The following is a 24,645-nucleotide window of genomic DNA, read 5'->3' as shown; positions in this document are numbered from 1 at the left end:
ACACACACACACACACACACACACACACACACACACACACACACACACACACACACACACACACACACACACACACACACACACACACACACACACACAAAGCGTACTCACCCTTCCTGATTCTACGTCCAAGTAGACAACATCCTCTGGGCTGATGCGCTCCGCCTGCACCACCACGCCACGGAGCCCCAGCACCAACGCCCCAACAAGGAGGCAGCACCACACGACGGTAGCCGCTCCAACACCACCACCCATCAGCTTCGCCATTCCAAGTTCTTGTTCCCTGACGAGCAAGCAACCACAACGGAAATTGCGCCGCGGCGTTCAATCAATTTATTGGTGTCGCATACAGCACTCGCGAGCGGACGTTGCTCGCTCGCCCTCTCACTGCATCCTCCAACCCTCACCTGTTGCCTCTCGCCTGTTACCTCGCCTGCTGCCTCGCATCACGCGTCTCACATCGTCGTGAGGATGGACGCGGAGGTGTCGACGTCGCTGGACTTTGATGGGTTTGTTCACCGGTACTTGATGCGCAACCGGCCCGTGCGCATTGAGATGCCTGAGTTGAACACGTGGCCGGCACTGCAAACGTGGCGAACCCTGGAAGGGCTCGTTGATCTGGACGGCGTGTGTGCCACAAGCGGCAACTGCACGGCTCCCGTCCTCAACAGCAGCGGTGACAGCAGCGGTGATGCACCTGCTGCGCACGGCAGTGAAACGAGCACGCAGCAACAGCCCCGGCATTTCATGGGCTACCGTGAGATCAGCGTGAAGTCATTCTGCAACACTGTGCTGCGGCCATTACAGCACGTGCACTTGACAGCGGCAGAGGCGTGGAAGGCGCCATCGCCGCCGAGGCCATACTTGAAAGACTGGCACTTTCAGCTCAACAACGAGCTTTCGCAATCGTCGCCGCCATCAGCATTGTTGCCTTGCCACACCACCTTCTACAAGCCGCCGTCGTACCTCCTCTACGACTGGCTCAACGCGTACTGTGCCGTGCGGCGCCGCAGTAGCGACGACGACTACCGCTTTGCATATCTCGGGCCTGCAGGATCATGGACGCCCTTGCACTGCGACGTCCTTGGCTCATACAGCTGGTCCCTCAACGTGGCTGGCCGCAAGCTCTGGCGCTTCTACCCTCCCTCTGAAACGCCAAAGCTGCTTGCCTGGATGGACACAGCTGGAACCCCTGACGCACGCAGCCTCGACCACTCTGGTACCGCTAGCTTGCCCTGGACACGTGTGTGTGTGTGTGTGTGTGTGTGTGTGGGTGGGTGTATACGTGATGTGTGTGTGTGTGGGTGGGTGTATACGTGATGTGTGTGTGTGTGTGTGTGTAATGTGCGTATGTATGTGTGCTTCTTGCCTGATGGCTGTTGGCAACACCTGATTGGACATGTGCCGTGTGACAGCACCGACGCCCACCCCAAGGCGCACATACACACAGTGTGTCAGACGTCTTTCGTCATCCTACTCACTGCCTCACCAAACTCACACACACACACACATACACACACACATACACGCACACACACGCATACTCGCAACATTTCGTCGTCACCATTAGATGTGGACTTTGTAGACCTCGAGCAAGGCAGTGGGGATGTTGTGTTTGTGCCCAGTGGATGGTATCACCAGGTGCACAACCTCACCAACACGCTCTCCCTCAACCACAACTGGCTCAACGCGTACAACATCCACGCCGTCATACACCTTATCAAACAAGACTTTGGTGAGCGGCGCTATCTTCGTCATATTGCCGTCACTGCTGCAGCTCTTGCATGATACAAAGCACGTCACATCGCATCACACCATGTTGTATTGCAACATCAGACCGCATCAGACCAGCTCTGGTCCCTCCACGACGGTGCACTCACCATCACACATCATCGCTCGCACACACCCGCACGCACAATCTGCAGAGGAAGCGAAGAAGGAGCTAGCAGACCTTGCCCACCTGCAAGAGTACCCAGCGCTGTGCCAGGGTTTGCTGCGTGCCAACTGCTCCCTGGATATGCTGGACGTGTATCTGATGCTGACATTGGCTGCCGCTGTTGCCGTTGACCGCCTGATGGCGTGGCAGGAGCGCACACAGCGTAATGATGATGACGATGATGATGACGATGATGATGATGATGATGATGATGATGATGATGATGATGTCAACTGTGACAGCAGCGACAGCAACATCAGCGACAGCAACATCAGCGACAGCAACATCAGCGACAGCAACAACAGCAACGACAATGGCAGAAGTGGTACGGCTGCTCACTCGTCCACTTTGCAAACCCCAGGGCGACAACAACAACAACAACAACAACAACAACAACAACAACAACAACAACAACAACAACAACAACAACAACAACAACAACAACAGGGCAAACAACTGCACCACCAGCAGTCACGGCTACGCCTCGTGTGGCCACGCATGTCAGAGTTAATCCATGACCCTGCAGTGGCATCGCAGGTGCTGTCGTTCCATCCGGCACTGCATGACGTGCACATGCCATCGTTCGTGCACATGGAGCTGACAACCATCCAATCCGCACTGCGTGCCTTGTGCGAGGGATGGCTTCCGCTTCCAGAGTCGCACGCACACGCGCGCGCACGTGCAGATCCAAGTTCAGTTCCACATGCAGATTCACAGCCGCGTGCACACCAACAGACACCACCACCCGACATCACCGCCAGCAGCAGCAACGACAGCAGTACCACCACATCGAACACTCCGAGCACCACGCACACCAAGCCCTTCGCTTCAAAACTGGTGTTTGACATGAAGTTGCGAAGCTGCCTTGATGGTGATGATGATGATGGTGGTGGTGGTGGGTTGGTTGCCATAACTGCACACGCCACAGCCTTCCTTGCTGATTGCGATTGGCTGTGCCGCAACATGCTGAGCGAGGTGACTTGCAACTGTGACGCGATGTTGCAAGGTGTTGGGGATGTGTGTGGTGTTGCTGCTATGCATGGTGTGCCATGATTGGACTGCAATTGTAGTCTGGTTTATTGCAAGTAAAACAGTGGCCACAAATACACACTTCCCAGCAGCTTCATGCGGACGCAACAACAGGGTCTTGAGTCGCCGAACACCGGCACAGCAATGACACAACACACCACACACACATATCAACGCTTTTGTCCGGTGATAAGACACAAGCAACCGCGGAAAGCATGGACATACACGCGCACACAAAAGCACACTCACACACACGCTTTTGTTCGATGATAAAACACAATCAACCGCGAAAGCATCAACACAAACGCTCGTTAGTTAGGCGTTAGACTCGTCGACATCGAACGGAACAACGACAGCCGACTTTTTGGAGGAGAAAATGCGCGCAAACGAGGTGACGGGCCGGGACTGCGGCGTAGAGATGGGGCGCTTGCTGTCCTGCAAACTGGATTGCTCAGTGCTGCCTTTGCCGCCATTCTGCCACATGACTTCTTGAAGCCAGTTACGCTGCATGCGCGACATGGCAAACAACAACACGGCAGCCTGCATGACCAGGGCCACCAGGATGACCACAGTGCCTGCATGCACCAGGTCAAGAAACAACGATGTACATGGTGAGACAACGAAATAAGGCGGAGGGGTGGAGAAAATGGCGACGTGCACCCATCACTCACGCACCCTCGCCATCAAGCGGACACAAGCGTGCAGACACAAGCGTACAACACAACATGCTGTGTTCACAGCGCATGCACACGTGCAATCTCACATACACACAAACACGCATGCACAAACAAGCATGCACAAACACACAAACACACAAGCAACCACGCACAAGCACGCACAAGCACTCAATCACAGTAACAAACCACAAACGAACAAACACATTTCAGCACCAACAAGCTAACAACGCCAAGAGCAAATGCGCTCACCCAAGTTGACGTCAGCCCAGACGGAGGAGGTGCTTGTCGACGTTGATGTGCTCGCCGACTGCTGGTACTGAATGGTGTCTTCCTCTGACGGCTCCACCTCAACACCAAGGCTGATGTCTGCGTTTGCGCTGGCAAGCACCGTGAAGTTGGACGTGAGCGTCGTGTTGGCAATGCGCTGCTGCAAGACGTTGGCGAGCTCCGTGGCAGACAGCTGTATCTCGTCGCCCACAGCGCGCCGCCGCCGCTGAAGCGCCTGCGTCTCCGGGGCCTGTGTTGACGCCGGCGCAAACTTCAGCGTCACGCTCGTGCCCAATGTGTAGTCGTTCTCATCGACTGGCTCAACCAGCACAATCTCCACACGGTAGGCTGGCACATCCACCAACGCCGCAATCTCGCGCGCAAGGTCGCGGGTGAAGTTGGTGTAGATGACGGACGCCGTGTCCAGATACACAGCTTGGAATGGAATGTCAAGCTCCAACCCGCTCACAGATGCGCTCGCGTCCTCAAGCGTCAGCTCAGCGAACTTGAACGTGTGCTCGGGTGGGAATTCCATTCGGTTGTCGTTGAGGTCCTTGACGTTCTCGATGATGACAGTGGCGGTGAGGCCGTTGACCTCGTCATAGCGGAACCCGCGGCGAAGGGACATGGAGATCTTGCGGCCCTCGCACACAATCACCATGTTGTTGTTGTTGAAGTCGCGGTCGTAGTCCTCCACCGTCAGCGACACCTGGAAGATGAACGGCTGCCGGCACTCCACGTCCTCGTTGAACTGGAACGAGATCTCGTCGCCAGGGAAGAACTCGCCATCCGCGGGCTCAGGGAATCCAAAAACGACCGGCGGGTCGCGATCAACGACACCAGCTGCCACCAACGACAGCTTTTCGTCAATGCCATCGGGCACCTCGTTGATGGACGCCTGGCACTGCGCGCGGATGCGGAGGTGGTAGTCGCCCTCAAGCAGCGTCGACGCGTCCCACCACGACGTGATGTAGCCATACTCGTTCTCGCGCTCGCGAATGTCCAGCGCGTCGCCGTTCTCGTCGCGGGCCAGCAGCCAGATGTACGAGTTGACTGGCTTGAACTCGATGACGACCTTCTCCAGGCGATCGTCCTCCAGCCACGTGCGCTCGGCGTGATCCGGGTTGAAGGCGACAACGCGGATCTGGCCAGGCTTGTAGTCCTGTTCCATCGTCTCCTGGTTGAGGGTGAACGCGCCAGACTCGCCAATCTCGCCAACAAGCTTCACGGGGCTGCACGGCTGCAGGAACTCAGCCTCCAAGTACACGTATTCCACGCTCGTCACCTCGTCCGTGACGTAGCCGTTGTCGGGATGCCTGTCGGCCTCGCACAGCGACCGCCAGCCAATGGCGACTGGGTCGTACTTGAACTTGCTTGGGCCTTGGTTCACGGTGATGGTGAGGTACTTTGCCGAGCTGCCGGGGAAGCCCTCAAAGATGAGTGGCGTCTCCAGCGCCTGTCCGTTGGCTACAACTTCAAGCCCATCTTGGTTCAGCCACGACAGATAGAACAGCTGCGCGTGTTGAGAGGGAACAGGAACAGAGTTGGGAGGAGTGGAGGAGGGGAGATGAGATGATTGTGAGAACAAAGTGTAAGTATGTGGGAACGTGCAGGACACGTGTCTGCCCAACTGTTGCTGACCATACCAGAACAAGGAATGCCGCCACAATGAATGCATACAATGCAAGCTCAAACACAAACATACACACACAATCGCAAACGCAACCACAACTACAACCACAATCGCACACTCACGTTAAAGTCGGAAGTCATGGGTCCGTCGTTCTTGAGCAGAACCTCGAATACAGCAGGTTCGCCGGGCAGCACCGGCGCCTCTGGTCGTGTTAGAACGCTGATGCCAGGCTGCTCCAGCTGTACCGTGTTGGGCTCGTGCGGGCACGACGACTGGCCAGAGGTGGTGTGGAAGACGAGCGTGCCGTAGTCGGGGTGCAGGAACACTTGCACATCAAAGACATCCAGTGGATCGGGATCGCCAAGCTGCAAAGTGACGATGACGATTGTGGAGGTGGTGGTGATGGTGGCGGAATAAGCAAACGCTTGCACGTGAACAACGCCTTGCACGTGAGCGAAACAAACAAGTACATCACACCAACAAACCTTTATCAAGGCAAACAAGACCCAGCCCCAACGCCCACAAACTCCATCAACGCAAGGAAGCACCACCACCCCAAACAAAACTCCCGCGCGTTCACATTTACATTCACATTCACACACACAAACCACACACATGACACTCACAGTGAATTCGATGTGTGTCCCCGTGGTGACGCCGGCCTCATGCTCCTCGGCTGTCGTTCCTTCGTAGTTGTAGCCCGTGGACAGCTCAAAGCTCATGCCCACGCCAAAGACCTTGAATCCAAACTCAACATCGACACCGGCTGTCACCTCGTGCGTGCGGGAGCTGCCGCCAACGGCCGACTTGGTCTGCTCAAGGTCAAAACCAAACGTGTACGTGGACCCGCCGCCAGAGAACTTGATCGTCTTGATGCTGCGCAAGTCCTGCTTGTCCTGGTCTGACGCCTCTTTGTCGTCCAGGTCTGTGGCGCCGTCAATCAGATCGTGCGGGGCGAGCGAGATGCCCTTGCCTGCGTCATCCTTGATGTGGGCAGCACCAAAGCCGTCGCACCGGTTCACCTTGGACGCTTCGCTCAGCAGCTTCGACGCTTTCTTCGGGTTCTCGATCATGGACAGCGGCGGCGCGCAGTCGTGTTCCGCTGAGGTCTTGCTCCACAGGTCCTGCACGGGGTCAAGCGTGCCTGCTGCTGCCTTGTCGCGCACCTCCTTGTTGCGGTCCAGGTTGTCCTCCCACGCCTTGATTGCCCGCTTCAACTCCGCAACTTTCTCCGCCCTGTCCTCCTCCGTCTCGTCGTCATCATCACCTGGCGGCTCTTCGGCGAGAGCGAGCAGCTTGCGAAGGTCTGGCAGCTCCTTGTTCTCAATCTCAAACGCAGAGATCCAGGTGATTAGTTCGCTGTTGTCCTGACCCTCGAGGCTCCACTTGACCTTGGTTTCCTTTGATGCCCGGCACTGCTCCACGTCGAACGAGACCTCCTCCGTCTCCATCCACACCACGTTGAGGGCGGGCACGAGGAACATGTCGGAACGCTCCCCAGCCAACATTACATCGTCAGAGGTCGTCAGCTCAATCTCAAACGACCACACGCGCTCTGTGCCGTAGTTGTCGTCCGGATCCATGTTGCCAAAGGTCTGATGGAGTAAAAGAATTGGACAGGACAGAGAGTGGGGTCGCACGGCGAGAGCGTTTGTGAGTGAGTGAGTGAGTGTGTGTGTGTGTGTGTGTGTGTGTGGTAAGCAAGGCAAGCTCACGATGCTTCAGTCTCGTCAACTCGAAACACATGCGCGTAATCACGCAAACACACGCAAACACACACACACACACACACACACGCACGCACGCACACACCCACACACACACACCCACACACACACCCACACACACACACACGCACGCACCCACACCCACACCCACACACACCCACACCCACACACACACACACACACACAAACATCCACTGACGTGAGTTTGGTCGACCGTCAGCTTGAACGGGGTGGATTCCGTGTCTGCCACCTTGGTGCACACGGCAGCGCCGAGGCCAACGCACTGCTCCACGCCCGTCTCCACCTTGACGGGAGCAAGCCCCGTCGTGAAGTAGAATCCATGGTACTCCTCGTGGGTGTGGGAATCCACAAGGAAGTTGGTGTACGCCTTGGAGTAGGTGACGGTGGACAGGCCACCGGGCGGGTCCTGAATGACTGTGAGCGGCTGGTAGCGCGGGAAGGGCACGCTGAAGTACTTTGAGATGACCTTGTCGCCAACCACCACCACCTTCTCGTACACGCTGACGGGATCCTGTGGAAGGTTGTGCATGGTGACGCGGAAGAGCTTGGAGTACGGGTTCTCTGGGTTGACGGCCTGTGGGTTGGTCTCTGGCTCACCCGTCATGATGTTCAGCTCAATGCGCGTGTTCGAGTATACGGTCTCGCCGTCCTGCAGCTCCTCGTCCATCTTCACGTCCATGAGGCACGTGTCATAGCACAGCTTCAACTTGTTCAACTGCTTGTCCGTGAGAGAGGTGGTGGCATTGAGTGCATCAACGGTGGCTGGCGACTCGCCCAACTGGTTCTCAACCTCAATCTGGCCCGGCACCGCATCGCACGTGCCCACGCCTTCGCCGTAGTCCTCAATGACCTTCACAGTCGCCTTCAGCTCCACGTTCTGCTTGATGACGTGCAGCGGGCGATCGCCCTCTGTGCTGTTACAGTTGTGCTTCTCCTCCTTGTCAAACTCAACGCTCAGCTGCGGTGGCGGGTGGTACTCGAATCGCACCGTCTTCTTGTCCTCGTCGTCCTCCTGCGGGTTGCGCAGGTCCAAGTACAGCGATCGCGAGTTGCCCAGCTTGGCCGAGAAGTAGCGCGTAATCTCGCCACGAACCTCGTAGTTGCGCGTAATCTCCTTGAAGCGCACCGTGATGATTTGCGCTGGCAGCGTCCACTTGGACAGCCGGTCAGAGATGGTGCGTGATTTCACCCATGTTGGGCACATGTCGTACCGGAACTCGATCACCGCGTCGCCGAGGTTTAGGTTACACAGCCCGCCAGCAATGTCGACTGTCGCCCTGTCAGACATTGTGTCCTTGAAGTTGATGTTCTCCCAGAACTTGCCGTCCGTCACGTCGTAGTATGGTGTGCGCTCGAGCGAATTCAGAGCATTGATGGTCTGCAGGATGCCCGAAGGGGCGTTGGCTGCGTCCTGGTCGTAGGTGACGCGCTCAAAGGTGTGCGACGAGTTGCCGTACGCAAGGCTGACGGTGACAGATGTGCCGAGAACAGCGCGCACGAGGTAGCGGCCCTTGGAGTCTGTCACATCGCAGTTGATGAGGGTGTTGGCCTGGTGGCGGTCGTACAGACACACCTCAACGTCCTTGAGCGGGCAGCCGTCAGGAAGGCCCTCGTGCTCCGTGCCGCCAATGGAGACGATGCCACTGAAGGGGAGGGACGTGGTGTCTTTGACGTTGACCTGATGGTCGAAGCGAAGGTGTTCCATGATGAGCGTGGTCTCTGTGCATGCGATGCCACCGCAGGTGAAGGTGTGCTTGATGTTGCCCGTGGTCTTGGAGAAGCGGAGCGTGATGCGGTGGCGGTTGCCTTGCAGCTGGTCTGTGAGGATGTGGATGAAGAACTTGCCGTCCTCGTTGGTGACGCGGCGGCCACGGATGGGCCCAATCTCATACTCAATCTCCACGTGCTCAACAGGGAGGTGGATCTCCTTGGAGTCGATGGTAATCTGGCCCTCAAGCTGGCTCTCCCACTGGATCGTGTACGATGTGCACGTCTGGCCCGAACTGTACCCGCCCTCCGTGTACCAGGTGGGGTTGGTCGCGGCAATGCAGTACGTCTGCGTCCTGCCTGGCTCTGGGCCTGGGATGCGGCGACTGAAGTCAGGGTCCAGGCTGGCGTGAATGGAGCTGGCTGGTGTTCCTGTTGTCGCGGCGCTGTTGATGATGCCACACACGCCCGAGTCCACTATGGTCAGGACACATGACCCGGAATCGGTACACGCCTGCTCGCAGTCATCCTGCGTGCCGTCAAAGATGTAGGAGCCAGACACGCCCGTGCCAGACACGGTGACGCGCTCGTACGACACGGCCTTCTTCTCGCCGCTTTTGAGGGCAGCCGTCTCCACAACACGCAGCTGGTGGCACACAAGCGTGTCATCGGCTTTCGTCTGCACAACAAAGGCGATGCACCAGGAGGAGCGAATGTCGCACAGGTCCTTGCACTCCGTCACGGATGCGACGGGCGAGGATGTGCCGGGGTAGTAGCGGTTCTCGTCGTCAGGCACACCCTGCGGCGCAGCCGTCGTGGTCGTGCTTGTGGACGCAAAGTGGCCTCCTGCAAATCAAAAAAGAGCATGCGTTTGTTGAGATGTGGCGGAGTGAATACATGCTTGTGTGTGTGTGTGTGTGTGTGTGTGTGTGTGTGAAAAAGTGGCAAGGACAAATCATTGCAGTTGTGTATTCAACCCACCATCGCGCTGGAGCTCACGCGGGTACTTGAGGCGCATCTCGCCTTCCTCAACGGCAGTGCTCAGGCGGAGATAAAACGACCCTGCATGAGACGGAAGCAGACAGTCATGCATGGAGCAGCGATTAGACCTGATGGTGGGTGAAGTGTCGGAGGGCGAGCGTCTCGCGAGAGAGAGAGAGAGAGAGAGAGAGAGAGAGAGAGAAAGAGAGAGTGTGTGTGTGTGTGTGTGTGCATTCCACTCACCGTCTGGCAGCTTGTAGTTGATGGAGGAGTCGACCTCGGCATAACCGCCCGCTGTCAAGGAAAGAAGGGTCGGCAACGATAGGTAATGGGATGGTGTGTGAGTTCGTGGTTTCGTTCCCGCAACACAAACAATGGCCCATATAGTATGCGTGCACACGTTCGCAATCGCCCAAACACACACACGTACACACACACACACGCACCCACATGCACACACACACACACATACACATGACGCGCACAAGCAAACCAACACACACCCATATTAGTACTCACGCGACTGGATGGTGAGATCGTCGGAGATGGAGAGGGGCTTCTGGACGGCACCGCAGGCCTGCTGCTCCGTCACATCGAAGCGGGCGGCGAGACCGACACCGTTGCGCGTGAATGTGAACGCAGACTCGCATTGACTCTGGTCTGCCCACTCAAACAGGATGTGACCCTTGAACTGCTTCACTTTGAAGTCCGTGGGTGCACCTGAGGAGCCACCACAGCCGCAGGGTGTCTGAGGGTCGGTGGTCCCGTACTGGTATGCAATGTGCTCAAAGTGGGTCATTGGCTCGTCGTTCTCGTTGAGAGGGGTCAGCGTAATCTGTGACAGAGAGTAACATGTGAGAACAGCAGCTGGAAATCGCAGATGTAGTGTGTGTGTATGTGTGTATGTGTGTGTGTGTGTGTGTGTGTGTGTGTGTGTGTGTGTGTGTGTGTGTGTGTCCTATGAGTTCACATGGGGGTGTGCGCCACTGAGGTGCAAAGCCCTGCCAGGTGTTGCGTGTGATCATGACACCAAATGCATGTTGCTGGTGTGCTTGGGTAATTGGCGTGCACATGCCCACGAAGCATCATGTGTGGGTGAGAATGCGGGTGGTGAAGAACAAACCCTGTATCGGGTGCCAGCGGAAAGACCCGAGGCCAAGTGGGAAGTGAGTGAGCCCGTCACTTGCTTTGGGTAACCGCTGATGTCGGTGTAGGATGAAAGGTCATATGCCCAGCGAGCGATTGAGATCTGTACATGATGTGTATGCATGTGTGGGTGAGGAAAGAGAAGTACTGAGGCACAAAACTAACAGCTCCAACCCCACCTTGCACATGGGCCGAAAGCAACGATCAGGCCTGTGAGCGTGCAAGTGAGCGTGCAAGGGAAAAGGTTCATCGAGTGTCCTCGTCTGTTGCTGGTGTCCATTGATCGCACCTGGTACTTTGGGAATTCGCTTGACCACGATCCAGACACGGAAAAGGAGATGGATGCCAGTGACACGCTCATGCCAACAGATGGTGCGGGCACTGCAAGCCAACGGAAGCGTGCGCACGTGTAAGTATGTGAGAGCGTGGCAGCTGCGATGCGAGCATTATACTTGCACCGCAGCTACGTCAAAACAAACACGAACGGAACAACGAATGTCATCTCGCCAGCTTGTTGCTGGACTCACCAACACATTGTCCACCGGACAGGCTGCCATACACGCAAGCACACGTGAAGCTGCCGGGTGTGTTGGTGCATACGGCGCCGTCAACACAGTCGTGTTCGCCTGTGCTGCACTCGTCGATGTCTACAGTTGTGATGCAAAACAGAAGCGGGCAGCAACAGCAACAAAAGTGAGGCAGGGCACGTGTGTGTGTGTGTGTGTGTGTGTGTGTGTGTGTGTGGGTGGGTGTGTGTGTGTGTGTGTGTGTTTGATGAGGAAAGGTACGGTCAACGTCAAGTCAGGTGGTGCCTTCGTTATGGGTGATGTGGCAATCTTGAACGGCACCAAGGAGAGAGGGGTACGAATCTAGGTTGCAGATAAACGTGCGCACACTAACACAGTGCGCGACAGCACAAGCAAGCAAGCAAGCAAGAACCCGCGTACCATCACAGGATTTGTCAGTGCCTGACCAGGACGCCTCGTCGCCGAGCCAGCCACATGTTCGCGTCTTGGTGCCACTGAGGGACAAGGTGTACCCTTCATCGCAGGAGTCGTATGTGCACTCGTCACCTGTGGTGGTGTTGGTCAATGGTGTTGGCGAGAGGTTGAGTGTTGGGGTAGGCAGTTGTGCTGTGTTGTCTCGTTGCTCATCAATATGACACGACTCATGCTGGCTTGACGGAAAGAAGGAAAGGAGGCTGGATGCTCAAAATCATGACAACTGAGCTCGTGTGTACGCGCAAGGCTTGTCGTGCATCAATGGGAAGATTGTTGTCGACCATTGACTCACCAAATGCGCCACCGCAGTCACCACTGGTTGAACCGCCATCGAGAGTGAGGGGATCGCAAGACACCACTGTCGGCAAAGATTGAAATTGCCGCGGTGAGGGGATGATGGGGGGATGGGTGGAGGAGTATGTGAGAGATAACGGACATGTTGTGTTAGGACAGCAAGCAGCTTTGCAACAGACGCAGGAACCGTCGGATGCAAACACAGCCTTTGTCTGCCGTGCATTGCGCCAACTCAAGGACTCACGCTCGCACTCGCGGTCGTTGATCAGGCGATAACCAGAATCCTTGTCGCATTCCATCTGTGTGTGAATGAGTGGTTATGAGTGGGTGTGTTTGTGTATTTGGGTGTGAGTGTACATGTTTGCAAGTGTGAATGTGTGCATGTGAGCGTGTGTATGCGTGGATGTGTGTAAGTGTGTGCATGTATGCGGGTGACGCTTGATCTCTTGATAAAAGCCACTGGAAAGCGCCATAACGTAAGGTTGAAACATCACAGGCCGGAGTCATAGCGCAATGGTTTGGCACACGAGCAAGTCAACAGCCGCCATTGTTTCAGCGCTGGCAGGAGAGTGACAGACCTTGCACGTAGTGGGCTGATGAAATGAAAATGCAGGTAGCATCGGCGGCGGCCCAGTTCAGTGAAGGAGAAGCAGGGTGTGCGAGTTCGTGAGGACATGGGTGTGAGTGTGTGCAAGTGTGTGCAAGTGAGAGTGAGAGAGAGAGAGTGTGTGTGTGTGTGTGCACAGCTTGTCAACGTGACACTGAAGCAAGCGCGTGCAGATGCACACCTTGAACTTGCGATCGTCCCTGTCATCATCGTTCTGACTGAACCATCCTGCAACATGAGGACATGAGAGGGAGTGTGTGTGAGTGAGTGTGAGCGAGTGAGCGAGTGTGTGTGCGCGCGTGTGTGTGTATGCGTGTGTGAGCAGATGAGAGAGAGTGTGTGTGTGTATGTGTGTGTGTGGCAATCCCTGCCAAGTTCAAGCAAACAAGAAATGAGGCAACATTCAATTAGACCACTGCTAACCGTTGCAAGAAATGCAGAATGAATGATCGACAGAACTTACCGATCATGACCCTCTCGCCGACGGAGTAGCTGCCTTCCTCGTCGTATTCGTTTGTGAACGTGAACTCTTCACGGCAATCGGTGAGCTTGGCGTTTGAGATGGACTCACACTTGAACTTCCAGCGGCGATCCTCGGTTTCATCATCGAACTCGCTCGACAAGCCGTTGACGTCTGAGCGAACAACAGTTGTACAACGAATGAAGTGCGGGGTGGGGGAGGGGAAATGGGGCGAAACCGTGTCAGTGCGTCCTGTTGCAGGCAAGCTCAGGTCCCTGTGGCCTGGTTGGAGAAAACCAGGTTGAATCCAAGCGCGCGCACACACACGCACACACACACACACACACACACACACACACACACACACACACACACACACACACACACACACACACACACACACACACACACACACACACACCAGGGCTACATACACTTGTTTTCGGGGCACGAGAAGGCAAAGTTGGCATTCCAGTCGTTGGCCCAGTTTGACCATCTGCGTTGGGTTGTTCGGAACACGTAAATGTACATGTGATGAGACGGGTGTTCATCACATTCTTCAAGGTGGTATGACCAGGGCAGCAGGGTAAAGGGGTGAGACTTCGGCATACGAAACACCAGAAGGCTATTCGGTTGCATTGCGGGCGGCAACTCACGATGCGCCTGTGCCATCTCCCGTGGATACGGGGGAACACGAGAACTTCCAGCGACGGTCTTCTTCACTGTCAGCGGATGGGGCAATCGAAGTGCGAAGGTGAGCAGGGCATGGGCTTCTTGTTGGTGGTATGTTGATAGCTTGTTGATAGCATGATCGTATGTTGATGGTTTGTAGGCACAACAGCTGAGGCCCCTGTGCGAAGAAATGGGGCGGACATTGCTGTTGTGTCATGCGTTCATTGCATGCCACCCGAGCCAAGCACCGCGCACGTGAGCGAACAAGGGGCAATTCAAGCACAGTGCAAGAGTGCACGATCGATCACACGGGCTGACGCCCTGCCTTACTCGTTGTCGTGGTAGCTGCCCATGAAGGAGATTGAAGAGCCAGTGGGGCATTCAAAGCTCAGGGGATCTCCCCAGCCATTGATCCAACCCAAGACTGCGGGTGTCGTGTGCACAAGGATGAGAAGCGACAGCAGAAGCACCTGCTGGCTGCGTCGCGGCCATGCAGCCGTATTGCCTGCCATGCTTGGGCTTCTGTCAGAGAAGAGGAGGACAATGGAGAGGAGAAGAAGGGAGAGAGGAGGAGGAAAGGGAGAGGAGAGGAGAAGGGAGAGGGGAGCAGCGGTTGCTGATCGATGAAGCGAGAGGGCGAGGCCGATGTAGCGCAGGCTTGTTGTCAACTGTGTTACATTAAGACAAGAAAGAAATGAAGAAATGAGCAGAAGAGCCTACGATCGCCAGCACTATCGCGATGCTGTTAGGCTCAGCGCAGCTGATGCGAGACATGACAACTACGCAAGCACGCAAGAACGCAAGAGCAAGAGGGTCTTCAAGCTTCAAGTCCACTTGAAACGGACGAAACCAACCCCTGTGTATTTGCAACAATGACGAATTCGCTGGCAAACCGGGCAGCTGATCTGCCCTTCCTGACAGAGCTCTGCCAAGCGCTGCCAAAAGTGAGGAGGTCGATTTGGTGTGGTTGATGTGGTTGATGTGGTTGATGTGCTGGTGTGGTTGGTGTGTTTGACTGGTGTGGTTGGTGAAAGCACTTCAACACGTGTGATGTCAACACACGCACACACACACACACACACACACACACCACGAACACGCAAGCACACACACACACACACACACCCCACGAACACGCAACAAGCACACAAAGACAAACACACACACACACACACACACACACACACACACACACACACACACACACACACACACACACACACACACACACACACACACACATTAACGCCATGCTGGGTTTGTGCTGTTGCTACCCAACTCCTCGCCCCTCCCGCAGGTGGAGTTGCATCGGCACTTGACGGGTGCGATGCCAACGAATGCCGTGCAGCATATCCTGAGTGAGGTTGCGCCGGACATTGCCGAAGATGCGCTGCTTGTCACACCGCGGGTCACCGGTGATGGCCCAGAGGCGCAGGAGCGCGCGTGGCAAGTGCTGATGAAGCAGTGCCACGCCGTAAAGGTGGCCTCGACAGACGACGCGCACTTGCGCCAGCTCCTGGCAGCGGCAATCGAGCAGCTGGCACTGGACAACGTCATCTACTGCGAGTTTCGCATCGGCATCAAGCCACAGCCGACCAAGCGTGCGTACCTCGACACATTACTCGACGTCATCCACGAACAGCGGCAGCGGTTCCCACACACCACTGTCCGCCTGCTCCTCAGCATTGCCCGGCATGGCGACATGCCTTATGCCGAGGAGAACATCGACGTGGCCATTGACTACTACACACGGCAACCAACCACCAGCAGGTACATGCAGGATACCACACGGGACGACGGTGGCAAGAAGAGGGATGGGCGAAAAGCGCGGTGCCAGGGCGACCCTCAGCAGCCACAATTGCAGCAACCACAACAGACACAGCAAGCGCAACGACCGGCACAACAACAACAACAACAACAACAACAACAACAACAACAACAACAACAACAACAACAACAACAACAACAACAACAACAACAACAACAACAACAACAACAACAACAACAACAACAACAACAACAACAACAACAGAACAGCAGAGGCAGCCAGCTCAACAGCTCACGCAAATCCCCTTGATGCTCACCGCCCCAGTGCGAGAGATGGACAGGAGCACGCATACACGCGTACACGCAAAGACATGCAAGCGCGCATACACCACACACCTACAGACAGATACATTCACAAGTGCAGAGTCTTCTGCACAGACAAGACGCCCGCACGATGTTGAGGCGCTCCTCAACCCATGAACCCTTCAAAGAACTGCTCAAGCGTTTCCTCGGACAACCACTGGCTAATCTCCTCCCACATGGCCCTGGCTCGTGAAGTGGGTGGCTCCAACGCTGCGCTGTCCTTGAGCCACTGATGGACAGATGGATGGAACCTGCATGCATCCTCGACGTATGCACGCATCTGGTCGTCCGACAACCGGCGAAGAGGCGCGAGTGCGTTTCTGACATCATCCCAGTTCAGTGTCGCCGGCACGCTGACGTCGTCGGCGCTGACCCGAGCCCGCGCTATCGAAGCAGCATTTGTCGCAGCCTGAATGACGTCCGGCACAGTCATCAAGCGCGTTTCTCTGACGAGGTGACGAAGAAGAGTGACGTCACTCACACCAGTCCTGTGGTTGCTCAATTGCAGGGTGATGAGCCTTCGTCGACTGTCCTTGTTTGGTGGAAGACAAAACATTGGCATGGCGAACGTCCGCCGAACTTGGGCATTCAAAGAGCCAATAGTGTCGGCAGTTGCGATCAATATGAGGTTAGGCCACCTATCGGCATGCAGCAAGTCAACGATGGCATCCGTGGCGCTGTTGTGCCCTGCGATGGCTTCGAGATGCTCCAACACAACGACCGCGCAGCCAGGCGTGACGTTGTCTGTAGGTTTGCACGCCAGATCGGAGGCCGCAGTCAGCAAGGCCTCAAGCACGTGGGCGCGGCTGTGTCCAAGATAGCCATCAACGCCCTCCATGTTGAGCGCAGCGAAGGGCAGACCTGCGCTGTTGGCAAGTGCGTGTGCGATGGCGGTCTTGCCTGTCCCATGTGGGCCATGTAACAGCAGCCAGCGTTGGGGCTGCTGCAAACTGAGCCGTGAGTTGGGCTGTTGCCGTCGATGCCGCAGGATGTCACTGAGAATGTCATTGAGTAGCTGCAGTCCGATTCGCGGAGCAATGACGTCATGCAAGTTGAGGTTTGCGTTGGTTCGACTGCCTCTGTCAACTGCTTGAGAAATCAGTTGTCGAGCTCTTCTGCTGACCATCTCTTTGACAACGCGCACCTTGGAGCCTTGGGGAAGATCGAGGTTGTCGAGGTCTGTGTTGCTCAGGCTATCCAGCTCGCTATCCGAGATTTTCTGCTGCACGAAGCGTGGGAAGTGTTCAAGATCGCCTGAAGCCTCAAGCATCTCGAACACCTCCTGAAAAGCGCTTGGGTCTGTTGTGTACAAGCCACGATCGTTTGGGAGTGCGCCAAGGATCTGTGCGGCAGCGGAGGGTGTTTGTCGAGCAAACAGAATATCGAGCACGGTATCCCCGTTGACGTTTGGGTCGTGAATGAGATCATGAAGCTCTTCGAGGGAGAGAAGTGCTGAAACTGTCGTGAGGACTTCGCGCAGGAGGTCGACCTTGCCAGCTTCAGCCAGTTGAATCAGGATCGTGTCTCCGTTTCCTTGCCCAACCCTTTTCATGATGGCGCTCTTGAGATTCTGCTTGCGCCCTTCTTCAGCAGCATGTGCCTCGCCAAGCAGAGCAGTCAAATGCACCCGCGCTCCATGCTTCGCTGCAATCTCCAGAGCCAGCTCGCCGTTGCCGTTCCCATCTGCTTGGTTGAAGTGAAGTCTGTCCAGAAGGCAGTGGGTGACAGTCACCGGACACCGGCCTTCGCAGACGAAGTGCAATGCATTGCCGCGATTGTGCGTGACTGGGTCTTTGTGAGATCCAGGCTTATACCTCCAGTAGTTTGCCTGAAGAGAGGTCACGTCTCCCTGTTCACAGTACGCGGCGATGTGCCGACTCGTCGTGGCCCCCATTGCGCTGAGGCTGACAGCAAAAGAAGTGAAGAAGGAGGGGAGAAAGGAAGGAGAGATGTATGTGGGTACAGTTGTTGTTATGTTGTCGCCAGGTCCTGCTCGTGGTTGGAAATGTAAATGAACCAAAACGTTTCCCTGTTCCAGTGAAAAGCACACAGACGACATGATGACTCACGGTTTTATTTTGGTGCATTCGCTCCAGTGTGACACACCACCGAGTGACATTACGAGGTGCTGTTACACTGTTTTATTTTGGTGCATTCGCTCCAGTGAAATGACACACACCACCAAGCTACCAAGTGACATTACGAGGTGTTGCGCGTGCGTGTGCCTGTGTGAGTGTGTGTGCTTTCTTTCTGGAAGCAGCTCGACGCTTTGGCGTTTCCTTCTGTTGCTCCTCCTGCTCCTCGTTACACGTCAATGTCACCTGTGTTGTTTTGGCGCTAAGCATTTCAATGTGTTGCCTGCCTGGTCACCCTCCAACTGTTTGTCAATGCTTCAATGAGTCATTCCAGCAAGCGTTTCAATACAGTCCTGCCACACCCCTCAACACACACACAGCACACACACACACACACACACACACACACACACAGCACACACACACACACAGCACACACACACACAACAAAAACAGGGGACCCTGCTAGAATAGAAGAAGAAGAAGATAACAACAGCAACCGGCCAACAGCAAATGTAACAATGTACACGATCCGAAAGCAATGTGTCATCACAACATCATTCCCTTTCCCCACCACCGCGTCCAACTCCCTTACACCACCTTCCTATTCTGTACAGATCCCACTCCTCACTGCTCACCGCATCACCCCCTACACCCCCACCCACACCCCCACACAACAACAACAACAGTCTATGTCATCAGGGTGAATGTCGTGGACTGCCGCAGGTGCGCGTTGTATGTCTGTCCATATGTAATGTCCACGGTCACGTTGCGATCGGCGAGCGGAACGTAGCTCGAGTACACAAGCTGTTGCAACACTGTGTTGACGTTTGCGGTTGTCCGCGCCGTGCGGTCAACAAAGGCCGCGCTCACATCCAGTGGACCCGTGCGTGTGACCGTCACACCGGCGACTGAGACCTCACTGGATTGCATGCGTTCCGGACACGAGGTCACCAGGTCATGCGTTGCGGTGCCGTTGAGGCTGTCGGGCGCAGTTGCAGACAGGAAGGTCGTGCCACTCAGTTCGCCGGACAGTCGCTCCGCGGCGCCAGCCAGGCTGTCTTCGCGGGCGCCAATGTACCACGCGCGCCCCTGTGTGTCCGCGAGGCGGAACGGCAGCTGCGGGCCTTCCACGCGCTGCAGTGCGCTCTGGGTGGTCGGCCTGTGCAGGGCGTACGACAGCGGCACGCGCGTGCCATCGACAAACAGGTGCACGTCCGGGAAGGCCACCAGCAGCTGCATGAGATGCCATTGGCCATCCGCAATCACAACGCCCGCAGGAAGCTCAAACACGGCCGTGACGCGCGCCACGGTTGTGTCGCTCTCCCCGGCCTTGCTGTAGTACAGGGTCACCGAGCTGTCCGGGCCATCGGAGTACAGCGCAAAGACGTGCGTGAAGTCGCTCACGCTCTTGGCCACCAGCATCCCCGCCGTGCCCGCGTCCTGCTGCACCCATGTCACCACGCCGCCCACGTCCAACGTGGACGAGGTAGCGACCAGCGCGTCTGCAAACGAAGACGAAAGCATGGCATAGCGCCCGGATCCGCGGAAAGACACGCGCTCCACCGCCGTGTCCAGTGTCGCCCCGCCTCGGTACACCGCGTCCGTGAGCAGGGACGCCGTGTCAAAGTCGCACAGCCCCGCAGCACACGCGCGCGTCAGCTTTACGCTCAGCCGCGGTTCGTCGACGCACGGCAGCGTCGTGAGCACCGCTGTGCTTGGTACTGCATTTGCCGCGTCCACGGGCAACACCACCCGCACTTGCTGCAGGGCATCGATGCCCTCGCCGGCTGTCGTCTGCACAAGTGCGTCCAGCGAGAACGATTGCGAGAACGTGCGTCCACTGGTCAGCGCCAGCGTGGGTGGCTCAACCTGGTCAAGAACAGCAACTGCAACCACCGCCGTCGTAGTGAACGCGCCGTCAGACACGACCACCGTCACGTTGAGCTCGGCTGCGCCCGTCTCAAAATCAAGGCGCTGCTGCAGCACAAGCCCAGTCGCGGATGCGCTGAACACGGTGTCGAGTGGCGGTGCAACGCTGAAGGCGAGCGCATCGCCGTCTGCGTCCGTGGCCGTGAACAATCCCGACAGCACCAATGGGGGTGCACTGTTCTCTGGCACATCCACGCTGTTTAACACCTGCACCACGCATGTACATGTCATCAATAAACACAACGTGGTCAGGACTTTCGTCATCACAAGGCTTGAGCATAGACGCGACAGAAACACTGGTGCACAAGTAAAGACCTGTGCATGCATTCACGCATGTATTTTTCATCGTTCCCCTCACCCTCACCGTCAACCCGACACTCATTCCCAGTACTTGACTTCCTCTTTAGCTCTTTTCCTTTCTTGCTCTTGTCCTTCTTCTCCTCTGAAATAACGCACCTGCGCAAGAGCTGGCGCGTTGTCGTTCACGTTCACAACGGTGATGTTGAGTGCAAGCGGCGCTGCAGTTTGGCCGCTGCTGTCAGTCACATTGACGAGCAGACCTCGCGGTCCAGGTGTTGGCTCGCTCGCTGAAGAGCACAAGGCGGTGTACACAAAGATGAGCGTAACGTGAGCGTTAGCACAACGGGTTGACACAGGGGGGGATGCGAAAAATAGCCGAGTGAGTGCAAGCCTCACGGTGTAATCCACGGAGTCACACCAACTCACAACACACCACAACACACCACAACACAACACAACACAACACAACACAACACAACACAACACAACACAACACAACACAACACAACACAACACAACACAACACAACACAACACAACACAACACAACACAACACACGCTCACCTGTGTTGACGTAGACGAGGGACGGGAGGAAGGCCATGAAAGTGCTGAGCGGAGCGGGTCCCATGATGGTCATCACCACACGATCACCCATGATCGTCAGCGCTGTCGGAGGTCCTCGTGTCACGACCAAGCCCTCATCAACGCCATCAGGTGTCTGCTGCAGCTCAAAGGACAGCGACGTAAACTCGGTGCTGTCCACATCGACCACAGACAGCATGGCGTCGCTCAGGGGCACGGGTGCGCCCGCTGCATTGTCGCCCTCTGTAAACACCAGGCCATCCGGGCTGCGGCTGGCGATAACTGGCGGTGACTGCTGCGGTGTCAGCGCCACCGTCCACGCCGCCGTGCCGTTCCAAACGCCGTCATACACGCGTGCCGTGAAGCCCACAGACGTGCCCTGGTGGGCGTGTTGCTTGTGCTCGTACGTGAGCGCGCTAAGCACGGCGCTGAACGCGGACAGTGAGCCGGGCCCGGAGATGTTCACCTCAAACCCTGTTGAAGACACAGCCGTCGTCACCGCCAGGCCTGCGCTGGCAGAGGCACTGGTGGGCACGCTGACGCTTTCGCCGCACGACATCAAGCACGAGAGCTGCGCAGTTGTCAGGCTGGCGTCGTGCACGGTGAGCCCGACCATGAGGCCTTGGAAGCGCGCGCACGCGGCCTGCGTCGATGCACCGCCAACGTCAAACGCACTCGCAGCGGTGGCTGTCAGCGGCTGGCGAATGGTTGGCGGGCGAACAACGCCGTCCTCCCGCACGTACGCGGCATCGAACACGCTTGAGCCCACGCGCAGCTGGGCCGTGCTGCCCCGAAGCACAAGCGCAACGTGCACCCATTCCCGCGTCGGCACGGTGGTCGGGAACACCACCTGCACCTCCCTGGCACGTGCGTCAACGAACTGCAGCACCGCCTCAGTCACCGACAGGCGGAATGACAGCAGCAGCGCGTCCGAAGGTGATGGCGCTGTTTCGTCGAGCGCATTCAGCACACATTGCGTGCTGTTGCTATCTGAGAGCCAGAGCCACGCCGTTAGCGTGAAGCGCAGCGAGCGCGGCAGTGGCAGCACCCTGTACGCGGGCACGGTCACGGGGAACGCGTTGGGATCCTGCACCTGGCCAATCAGCGGCGTGGACAGGCCGTCGTGGCAGCGAAGGAGGCGGGCGTGCGGGGCTAGCAATGCGTCGTTGGCAGCAACATCCACCAAGCATTGGCGACCAGACACAGGCGTGGTCACGCGCACAACCGCACTCTCCAAGGGCAAGTCGCCGTCAGCATCCTCCACGCTCAGGCCGCTGTCCACAAGCACGGGCCCGCTACCCTCCACATACTCGGAGACGAGTGCAGGGGTCAGCACCACCTCGGGTGCGTTGTCGTTCACGTTCTGCACCTGCAGGTCGATGAACGTCGCGTCTTGGAACTGGCCGTCCGACACAGTCGCGCTGATGCTGACAAACGAGGCAGTTTCAAAATCGAGTGCGCTGTTGAGGGTCAGCACACCGTCTGCATCAATGGAGAGCGGCGTGGACGGGCTGAGCGAGAACTGCAGCGTGGAGAACGCGGCCGTCGCATCACCATCAAACGCCTCCACTTTGCCCACCACGGAGCCCACAGCGGCATCCTCGTCCACCGTGATGCTCAGGAAATCCGTGAACACGCTGGGGAAGTTGTCGTTGACATCCAGCACGCTGATGGCAATGGGACCAACGGTGGTGGAGAGCGCGGGTGACCCACCGTCCTGTGCAGTCAGGTTGAATGATAGGGAGGCAACCGTCTCCCGGTCCACGCTCGCAGACAACACGACCGCTGTCATGGCCGAGTTGATGGAGACGTACTGCTGCGATTCCGAGTCGGCTTGAAGCGTCACAGCGACCTGGTTGTCGCTGCAGCTGGTGGCCAGCGGTGACACGCACGCGTCCGCGTCGCTCACGCCGAACGACACGAGCACCGTGCCCACTGCAGACCCTTCTTGCACTTGGCCGCTCTGTGGTACGGCAATCACGGGTGCGTTGTCGTTGACCAGGGTCACTTGCACGCGCGCCAGGGCGTCGTTGCTCCACTCGGCGCCATCGTACACGCGAACGGACAGCGCACGCGTTGCGCTCGCTGCTGGTTCATCGGCAGAGTTCTTGTAGGCCATGGTCTGCAGGGCGGAAGTCATCTCTGCAGCGGACAGCGGCGCTGTGGACACATCCCACGTCCACGTGGCCGTGCTGCCGTTGACACTCACGCTGGGTTGCACGGTCACCAATGATGACTCGACCGACAACTCATCCAGCGCTCCGTCCAGTGCGTTCGTGATGACCACCTGTGTTGTGTTGTGGTGTGGTGTGCACGTGTAGTGAGCGTTGCTTGAGTGTCATGCGGTGGTGCATGTTGTGTGTTGTGCGTTACAGGGGTGCAAGCAAGGTGGTCATTCTCGTGCAAAATGACATGCGTGTGTGTGTGTGTGTGTGTGTGTGTGTGTGTGTGTGTGTGTGTGTGTGTGTGTGTGTGTGTGTGTGTGTGTGTGTGTGTGTGTGTGTGTGTGTGTGTGTGTGTGTGTGTGTGTGTGCGTATGTTGGGGGGTCTCCGCACGATCGCTTGGGCAGAACAAGGAGCGACAATTGCCAACAACACGACAGAAACACCATCCCCGCCTGTGAGACAATATACCTGTATGATGGACGCAGTGGAGCCAGCCGTCTCATCGTCCGTGTACGTGGCAGCGGGCGTAACGAAAACAGGTGCTGCAGCCCCCTCCGTAAACGTGACAATCAGGTTGTTGTCCACGCCAGATGCACCAGCACCGTTCAGATCAAGCGTCGGCGCCGTGTTGTCCACAACGTACACGCCAGCCGTGGCGGTGTTGCTTGTGAACCTGAATAGCACACCACACACACGCCGGGCGGGGGGGGGGATCAAGTTGTGAGGAGGAGTTTGGGTTACCGAGGGTGTCACAACCAACAGCCTTTGTTTGGTCACAGCAGCGGCCAAAAACATTCACGACACTTGTGGCGGCAGCACATATCACAGAAAGACAACTATCACTGACACTCAAAACGACGGTGCAGGTCGCAACGCATCGTCACTTACAAGCCATCGAACACGTCAACGGAGAGGGTTGCGACAGGCGTTGCCGTTGGTGGCTGGAAATCGCTCCAGTACCGAATGCCCTGTGTGTGTGTGTGTGAGACTTGAAACTCAACACCGCTGCAGCGCGATGTGGGAAGCCTTATGTGTCTGGCCGACGGGGACGCAACAGGACCCCCATCAAGGTAGGTTGATTATAATATTCTTACATTATTATTTTATTATGTTAATTGTCGCATAGTTTGCGAGGATCAAAGGATACAGATCTATAGGGAGTTAGAATAGTTTATATACCTCTCATAATTGTTATGTAAGTCCGTGTGGTAGGTATTAACTGTACTCGCACATAACAACATAGTATGCCACTACCAGATCATCTGTACTGATGATATTTAGAGCAGGCAGCGAGTTTCTTCC

The 24,645-nt window shown here is 56.6% G+C and overlaps 6 protein-coding genes across 6 annotated transcripts in view; 2 read left to right on the top strand and 4 right to left on the bottom strand.

Moving 5' to 3' along the window:
• Nucleotides 1-267, bottom strand: part of PTSG_07021 (uncharacterized protein) — a gene marked incomplete at both ends in the record, with an annotated part of 2,585 nt that extends 2,318 nt beyond the window's left edge. Inside the window, one exon of the mRNA XM_004992376.1 lies at nucleotides 108-267. Coding sequence (XP_004992433.1) covers nucleotides 108-267 — 160 coding nt within the window. The remainder of the gene's footprint in view (nucleotides 1-107) is intronic.
• Nucleotides 268-343: 76 nt separating this feature from the next.
• PTSG_07020 (uncharacterized protein) lies at nucleotides 344-3,025 on the top strand (the record flags this gene model as incomplete). Its single annotated transcript, XM_004992375.1, has 5 exons — nucleotides 344-1,219; nucleotides 1,571-1,735; nucleotides 1,926-2,261; nucleotides 2,463-2,565; nucleotides 3,007-3,025. The coding sequence occupies exons 1-5, from the start codon at nucleotides 472-474 to the stop codon at nucleotides 3,023-3,025; spliced, it is 1,371 nt and encodes a 456-aa protein (XP_004992432.1). The 5' UTR covers nucleotides 344-471.
• On the bottom strand, nucleotides 3,007-14,843 carry PTSG_07019 (uncharacterized protein). The gene is made up of 20 exons (XM_004992374.1): nucleotides 14,489-14,843; nucleotides 14,143-14,208; nucleotides 13,921-13,982; nucleotides 13,490-13,660; nucleotides 13,208-13,254; nucleotides 12,998-13,012; nucleotides 12,664-12,718; nucleotides 12,418-12,483; nucleotides 12,072-12,197; nucleotides 11,652-11,771; nucleotides 11,414-11,505; nucleotides 11,102-11,227; nucleotides 10,498-10,813; nucleotides 10,222-10,272; nucleotides 9,979-10,059; nucleotides 7,469-9,843; nucleotides 6,169-7,137; nucleotides 5,665-5,907; nucleotides 3,892-5,422; nucleotides 3,007-3,540 (listed from the first exon to the last, which is right to left on the bottom strand). The coding sequence occupies exons 1-20, from the start codon at nucleotides 14,668-14,670 to the stop codon at nucleotides 3,281-3,283; spliced, it is 6,954 nt and encodes a 2,317-aa protein (XP_004992431.1). The 5' UTR covers nucleotides 14,671-14,843; the 3' UTR covers nucleotides 3,007-3,280.
• A 187-nt stretch (nucleotides 14,844-15,030) lies between these two features.
• On the top strand, nucleotides 15,031-16,235 carry PTSG_07018 (uncharacterized protein; the record flags this gene model as incomplete). The annotated part of the gene is made up of 2 exons (XM_004992373.1): nucleotides 15,031-15,102; nucleotides 15,456-16,235. The coding sequence occupies 2 exons, from the start codon at nucleotides 15,031-15,033 to the stop codon at nucleotides 16,233-16,235; spliced, it is 852 nt and encodes a 283-aa protein (XP_004992430.1).
• Nucleotides 16,236-16,394: 159 nt separating this feature from the next.
• On the bottom strand, nucleotides 16,395-18,182 carry PTSG_07017 (uncharacterized protein; the record flags this gene model as incomplete). The annotated part of the gene is made up of 2 exons (XM_004992372.1): nucleotides 16,395-17,303; nucleotides 17,433-18,182. 2 exons carry the CDS (start codon nucleotides 18,180-18,182, stop codon nucleotides 16,395-16,397), a joined length of 1,659 nt encoding a protein of 552 aa, XP_004992429.1.
• Nucleotides 18,183-19,053: 871 nt separating this feature from the next.
• Nucleotides 19,054-24,645, bottom strand: part of PTSG_07016 (uncharacterized protein) — a gene marked incomplete at its 3' end in the record, with an annotated part of 30,205 nt that continues 24,613 nt past the window's right edge. The window contains exons 11-15 of the mRNA XM_004992371.1: nucleotides 24,232-24,311; nucleotides 23,812-24,016; nucleotides 21,160-23,464; nucleotides 20,752-20,882; nucleotides 19,054-20,502 (exon numbers count right to left, since the gene is read on the bottom strand). Coding sequence (XP_004992428.1) covers nucleotides 19,054-20,502; nucleotides 20,752-20,882; nucleotides 21,160-23,464; nucleotides 23,812-24,016; nucleotides 24,232-24,311 — 4,170 coding nt within the window. The remainder of the gene's footprint in view (nucleotides 20,503-20,751; nucleotides 20,883-21,159; nucleotides 23,465-23,811; nucleotides 24,017-24,231; nucleotides 24,312-24,645) is intronic.

This window comes from Salpingoeca rosetta (assembly GCF_000188695.1).
Source record: "Salpingoeca rosetta unplaced genomic scaffold supercont1.16, whole genome shotgun sequence".
In the NCBI taxonomy this organism is placed as follows: Eukaryota; class Choanoflagellata; order Craspedida; family Salpingoecidae; genus Salpingoeca; species Salpingoeca rosetta.
Note: the sequence above shows the minus strand (reverse complement) of the source record. Positions and strands in the feature narration are given on the sequence as shown.